Source organism: Cherax quadricarinatus, chromosome 4, assembly GCF_038502225.1.
Source record: "Cherax quadricarinatus isolate ZL_2023a chromosome 4, ASM3850222v1, whole genome shotgun sequence".
NCBI lineage: Eukaryota > Metazoa > Arthropoda > Malacostraca > Decapoda > Parastacidae > Cherax > Cherax quadricarinatus.
The window spans coordinates 18,810,097-18,817,112 of NC_091295.1; the positions used below are offsets into that span (position 1 = coordinate 18,810,097).

Below are 7,016 nucleotides of genomic sequence, written 5' to 3' on the forward strand. Positions count from 1 at the left end.
GATCCTTCACCAGATATCGTTTCATTATCTAATTAAAACCTATATCAGGAGACGCCTGTTTCCTGACGAACAACACACCGCCAGGGTATACATCCCATCAGGTGTGTATCTCTATGTATATACACTGAGTACACATTAAGTCTTCTATTTTAAGAATTATGGTACCCTTTACTGGTGGTGTATAGATTACATGAAACTTATTGGCCCTCATGTAGCTGAGAGTCTTTAAACCCAAATTAACCAACCAGTCAACCGACTCATGCTAACAGTCTCGTTATTTTCCAGGCTTCACTGTAAGAACCTTTTTTTCCCAGGAAACCTTAAGTCATCCATCAATAAATGTATCACAAATTATATTAGGCTTTCAATTTCTCTCTGAAAATTGGTTATTAAAACACACTGGAAAATAGTGCACATTTAATATCTGAATTGCTCAGATGCTTGAGGAAGAGAGTCCAAAATTCTCAGATTCATTGATATAAATAATAAAATATTACCAATTAAACTCTGTCTGGAAAGAAAACTGGAACAGACATGTCTGTATATACGATCCTCACACCGAGGCCTTGTTCGACACACTGACGTGTATACTGAGCTTTGCTCACACCTCTAGAACACAACTGTCCTCAAAAATTTGTTAAGTTATACCATGAATTAAGGATAGATCCTGGACTTCATCTTACGAAAGCAAAGCAAATGTGATAGTAATTATGGACAAGGTAGTTGTAGGGGAAAAATAACATATTATTAGAAAACAGGGGAACTGACGTGCCCCTTAATGTAGTCTTTGAACATTTTCTTAATCTAGGTTTTTCAGACTGTTTTCCAGGAGAAGCTTTGATAAACAAATCGCTCTATTTACAAATCAAGAAGCGCAAATAAGACGGTTAACACTGCATAATACATAACGAAGTAAACTCTCGGACATAACGTTCAATTACCCTAACATAATCAGCAGGATATATGCAGCACAAACCATCCATAACAAATAAATAAAAAGCTCTGTCTTCATATTTGTTAACAACTTCAACTGCAAGGTGAATGGTGAACATGTGTCATGGTAGGATTGGAACATTAAATGAGTTAGTCGTCATTGGAACTGCTCCAAACTTTAGTAGAAGTATGAACATAATGCTATAACTACTCTTGTCATGAAGATAACCATACCAGTACCTGACTTGATTCTTCCGTCTTCCTTCCTACTCCTCACTCAAGTCATATGTGACTCAGGTAAGAACTGCCTTTGTATATTTGTTTCATATCTTGTACATCTGTTAGTCTGCTGAAAAGACCTCCAGTTTGAGACTGACATATACAGACACGTATGTGTTTTAATTTTCTTGTTCCAAAGTAGATTTTTATTGGAAATGACATGTTCCAAACTACTGCTTATTTTGGAAGAGTATGTTAGTAGATGCTGTTGAATGATCGTTGCGGAGGGACCTGCAGGAGATGTGGCAGCCTCAAGCAGCTCCTCGCTACTTCCCGAAGCATCCTGCTGTGATTCCTGGCGCCACACACAAAGCGGAGACGGTGATGGTAGTGCCGGCAACGTAGGAGGTGGAGGTGAGGGTGAGGGTACTGACGTAGGTGGACCAAATTGTGAGTTTTTTACCATCCCTGTTATTCACGACCTCCCTCATCCCTCTCTTGTTTCCATTACCTCCCTCTTCATCGATCTCTACCTTCTCATCCACCTGTGTTCCTGTCAGCTCCGGCACCATTTGTTCCAGCGAGCTGTGTGAGAGATGAAACAGAGGTCAAGTATGATGTGGTGGCACTGGAGTTGTCACTGGTAGTCCTTGGGTACTGTTACCTGTTTAGTGAGGATAAACTCATCTATTTGTGTTAGCTTCTCGCTCCGCCTCTCATTGGTGTATGTAAATTTGTGAGACTGTTTGTGTGCACATGTGTGTGAGAATGCGTTCATAAATATGTACTCACCTGTATGTGGTTGTAGGGGTCGAATCTTAGCTCCTGGTCCTGCCTCTCCACTTTCCACTACAGGATTCTATATAATCTGACTGATTGAGCCCTATCAATCTGTTCTTAAAGCTATGTATGGATTCTGCCTTTACCACTTCACTTCCAGGTTGTTCCACTTACTGGACACACTGAGGCTGTAAAAAAATATTTCTTGATATCCCTGTGACTGATACGTGTTTATAACTTCCAGCTGTACCTTCATGTACTATTTCCTGCCTCTCAAACATTCTATCCCTTCTCATCTTGTCAATTCCTCTGAGTATTTTGTGCATAGTTGTCATGTCTTGCCTTTTCTATTTGTCCTGTAATGGGACTAGTCCCGCTGCAAACCTTTGCAGTTTTATCAGTTGCTTAACATGCTTCTTCAAACATGGCTTCCAGGCTACTGCTGTATACTGCATAATGGGTCTGACATATGCCGTCTCTATTGTTATGAATTATTCTTTGTTGCGATTCCAATAAGCTAATCTTAGATTTACTAAACGTGCAAATGCTACAGAGATTATTCGGATGATGTGTGAATCAGGCGATATGCTCGGTACACTGCTCACCCCGAGGTCCTCCAGAGCCTGTACTCCATTTTAGGTGCCTTCTACCCTTCTCCAGCTTTCTTAACCAATCCTGCACCACTTATGGAAATAGTCCCATAAATCTTACCCAAGTAACATTGCACCAATGTTGATAGTACGACCATCGCACACTGTGACATGACTGCTACTGATACGCCCCTGCCTCACCTCAGAGAATTTCTCCTACCTGTTGCTAGTATTGCAACATTGCATAGTTCCTGGCAACGCGTGAGAGTGCAAAAGATCTAGAGCTAAAGATTTCCATCCCCCTGCAGCTTGTTCTGCAACAACGTTGAAAATTTGAAGTTTGACGAATAAGACATTCTCATGTAATAAACGTCTTTCAGCACGTCATCACGTTAACTATTAAGTGTCAATGATATGTATCCTTTTATATGTACCATCCTTGTCAATCACGCTAGTGTCACGTGACTCCCATTTTAAAAACACCTTGGCCATAGACCAATCAGATTCCGGACTCCGGACTAACGAGGGGCAGGGGTGTCAGCAGCGAGGCTCCGTCCTACTCGTCAGTATAACAAAAGAGCACTGATCTAGGTACCAATCTTTATTGAACCCCAGTTTTCACAATTGCGCATTCTGACGTCATTTCTCATTTCTCTGACAATTGCTCTTATTTTCCCTTCCTTTTAGATTTCCTCTGATTCGCTGTATTGCATGTCCTGTTAGTCATGACTGTTACCCTAACTTTGTCTCCAGTTTCTTACGCGGTGCTGTCTAGGCTTCCTTACAGTCCAAGAATATGCAGTCCACCCACTCTCTTCCTTCACATCTGTTACTTTGTGAGACGATACGCCGTCTCTAAAACCATGCTCCACCACTCTTATGATTATCTTCACCATTACCTCCAGCAGTATGTATAACAGCGACACTGGCCGGTGGTTCGATATTTCCTGTCTGCTTCTGTCGTCCATACCTCTGGCACTTGCCCTGTATCATTTGACTTGCAAATTTTAGGTTACAGTACACAGTGCTTCTGCAGCTTCTATGAGAATAAACAGTTTGGTGTCCTTGTCTTCGAGGCATCTAGCTCTCTCTGTAGACAACTAGAAAGCTATAATGTTGCTTAGGGTGTCCCGTGGTCTGATTGGCAACGCTCTTTCCTCACACACTGAGTGTGGTTCGATACCAGCTGGGTGGAAACTCTGAGTGTATTTTATTTACACCTGCTGTCCCCGTTCACCTAGCAAGTAAATACCTGGGTGTTAGTCGACTGGTGTGGGTCGCATCCTGGAGGACAAGATTAAATAACCCTAATGGAAATAAAACGGATAGTCCTCGATGATACACGATATATCTTTCAGTCTTCGTGAAGCTGAAGTCTGTTGGACACGTCTAGTAAAATCAAGGTTTCAAATAAAACATTGTAAAACAAGAATAAAGTGAAGCTTACTCAATTTCCCTGAAGCCGTTCCTCTTCTTACGACCATTGCAAGCTGTAGTACCAACGGAGAGACAAGTGGAGAGTGCAGTGATGGTGGTGGTAGCCAGGCGCTTGACGGAGGTGGTGGTGAGGAAAGCAAAGAGTCTCTCCTGCCTCCTGGCTGCGTCTATTCTCTCCTCCGACTCTGATGGAGAGAGAGTTTTCACGTCGTGATCAAGTTCACTTACATCTGTTGTGGTCACCGTCGCTGCCGCCAGTCCCAGTAGACCAGCCAGCATTACCACGCACACCATCTGTAACAAAACACTTGCACATCAGTGTATGTGTATATATTATATATACACATAAGGGTAGTACCACCTCTAATTAGGACCTTCATCCTCAGAGAATAAGATAAACATATTTCAGGGAAAATCTAAGAGATTTCTTCCCGAGTTGTTTGAGTGTTTTCATCTTCTCCCTCACATTTGCAAATTTGTATGGGAATTTTAGAAACATTTATTTGAATATATGTTTGCATCTTACGTGTTGCATAAACATGTAAGATGTAAACACAGACATGTAAATCTTGCAACTAATACTAACAACCAGTATACACTACATGTATGTGAGTGTATATGTATATGTGTGTGTATACACACTTATTTGAGTTTTCTTCTCGCTTTCTTAATAGTTCTTGCTCTCGTAATTATTTCTTTGAATTCCACGGGAAAGAGGGTTAGAATTCTTGCCCAGTGAGCAGCAGAGTGTGTCAAAGGCGACTCCAGTGCCAGAAACAAAGGTGACTCCAGTGCCAGAAACAAAGGTGACTCCAGTGCCAGAAACAAAGGTGACTCCAGTGCCAGAAACAAAGGCGACTCCAGTGCCAGAAACAAAGGTGACTCCAGTGCCAGAAACAAAGGTGACTCCAGTGCCAGAAACAAAGGCGACTCCAGTGCCAGAAACAAAGGCGACTCCAGTGCCAGAAACAAAGGCGACTCCAGTGCCAGAAACAAAGGCGACTCCAGTGCCAGAAACAAAGGCGACTCCAGTGCCAGAAACAAAGGGTCGGAAACCAATCATTTTCCTCCGCTAGTAAAAATAAAAAAGAAGGAAATTATAAAGTTGGGTCGTCAGAATGCGAATGAGTGTAGAACATAATAATAAAATTAATAGTTAATGTTATGAAAGAAAGAACGAAGAATGTCCTAAGTGAAACAAAATGGGAGAATTTCAGTGGGGAAGAGTAATGGGGATTAAATCATGAGTATTTGAGACAACTGAAGGTAAAGAAGTAGAACTAACATTAAATGACCAATACTGAAAGGAAAGAGAGAGGGGGTACGAGCGTATCAGTTCAAGAATTATGTGGATTAGACTTTTTGATAATAATAATAATAATAATAATAATAATAATAATAATAATAATAATAATAATAATAATAATAATAATAATGTGGATTAGAGTAACAACGGGATGAGAAGTAGACTTTATTAAAAAGTGCTTATGAACCTGGAGGCGAGAGGAATGAGGAGAGAAGAACATTTTGAGAGTTAAGTAAGTTTATTTAGGCACAAGTACACATAAATACAATTATCATACATAGTGTAAATAACCCAGAACAACGCAAAAAAGGCAAAGTGACTTGTTCAGGGAGTTTTGAACCTTGCGTGAACTAAATACTAAAGTGGGAGAAACTGTTGTAGATGGTGTAGTTGGTAAGTTTGGAGTGCTAGAGGTACGTAATAATGAGGGGCTCGAATTGAATTATGTCTAGAAAGAATTGTGGGAAAAAAGGACAAATAAATTTTTGAGATAAGTGAAGAACAATGACAGCAATTTGCTAGACTTTGCAATAAAGTATAAAAAGTATAAAATGTTGATGGATAGACTTCTGGATGTGCAGCTGATAATTTTTTAGCGGTAACTATATTATAAGGCAGATGAAGAAAAACGATAAAAACATTAGTGAGTACGATAATGAAAAAAAACATAGTGAGGTGGAGAGAGAGAATACGGCTAATGAGGTTGAAAAGGGGTGTGACAGGTTTAAGAATTCAGTGTTAGTGTACAGAAGCTTGTGGTTGTGGGAGGGCAGGTGCAGGAGAATAGAGGAATAATTAGTGGAATGATGATAAAGAGGATGGTAAAGGAGAAAAGTTGGCATATGAAAGAATTTTAGAATGACGTACGGAAGACAGAGTATATGGAGAGGAAAAAAAGGGTAAAAATGAGTGGTGAGGAAGTACGAAAGGAGAGACAATGAGAGAATACGAGCCTTTATGGCTAAATTTTACTGGAACTAAGACACAGATTTAGAAGAACATTAATAAGTTGAGAAAGCTTGAAGATCAAATGAACTTGGCAGTTAATAATACCAGAGGGAAAATGTCAGACTGGAGACAAGAAGAGAATATTTTGAGATGTGAGATGTTGACGATGAAAAAGAGAGAGGCTGGGATGTGATGCCCTGGATAAAGAGAAGAAACATGTAGTAAGAGTAAAGAAGAGCCAGAGGTGAGTGTGGGGAAAGTGTGAGACAGTCAGTAAGTAGAATTTAAAGGGTTAAAACAAAAATAAAACTGGAGAGATGGAATTAAGACAGAAATGCTAGAAGCAGGTGGGAATGTTAGTTTTGGAGGTTGGTGTGTTTGGTTTATATATGTATGAAAGAATGGAGTTTTATGGCTCAGATCGCGGGTTTATCCCCACCCGTGGTATGGTTTGTTTGCAATCGTGTCAGTATGATTTCGTGAGTCCTAGTGAAGAGTACTAGGGATCGGAAAAGAATAGGTAGAATACCTTTACATAACGGAACAAGGGACAGTTGGACAAGGGGCTATAGTCGAATAAATCTGCTGAATTTACCTGGTAAAACATACAGTATAAATATTATTGAAGAAGTTAGAGGTAAAACAGAAAGTAGGATCGAAAAGGAACATGTACAGTCGAAGTGCTTACATTAAGGGATATTCGTGAACACTGATTACCTGAAGGTAAGCAATGGTTTGTCGCATTTTTTTAATTAAAAAAATATAATAGGGCGAATAAGGGAAGCAATGAGGTAGATGTAACA

At 40.1% G+C, this 7,016-nt stretch overlaps 1 protein-coding gene across 1 annotated transcript; it reads right to left on the reverse strand.

Annotated features, from left to right (window-relative positions):
• Positions 1-642: 642 nt before the first annotated feature.
• Positions 643-4,249, reverse strand: LOC128684193 (uncharacterized). Its single transcript, XM_053770347.2, has 2 exons — positions 3,970-4,249; positions 643-1,737 (listed from the first exon to the last, which is right to left on the reverse strand). The coding sequence occupies exons 1-2, from the start codon at positions 4,236-4,238 to the stop codon at positions 1,479-1,481; spliced, it is 528 nt and encodes a 175-aa protein (XP_053626322.2). The 5' UTR covers positions 4,239-4,249; the 3' UTR covers positions 643-1,478.
• Between the last annotated feature and the right edge of the window lie 2,767 nt (positions 4,250-7,016).

Coding starts and splice junctions, on each gene's coding strand:
- LOC128684193 (XM_053770347.2), bottom strand. CDS start 4,238: ATGCTGGCTGGTCTACTGGGACTGGCGGCAGCGACGGTGACCACAACA. Junction 1,738..3,969: donor AACGGCTTCAGGGAAATTGA/GTAAGCTTCACT, acceptor TCTCTCACACAG/CTCGCTGGAACAAATGGTGC.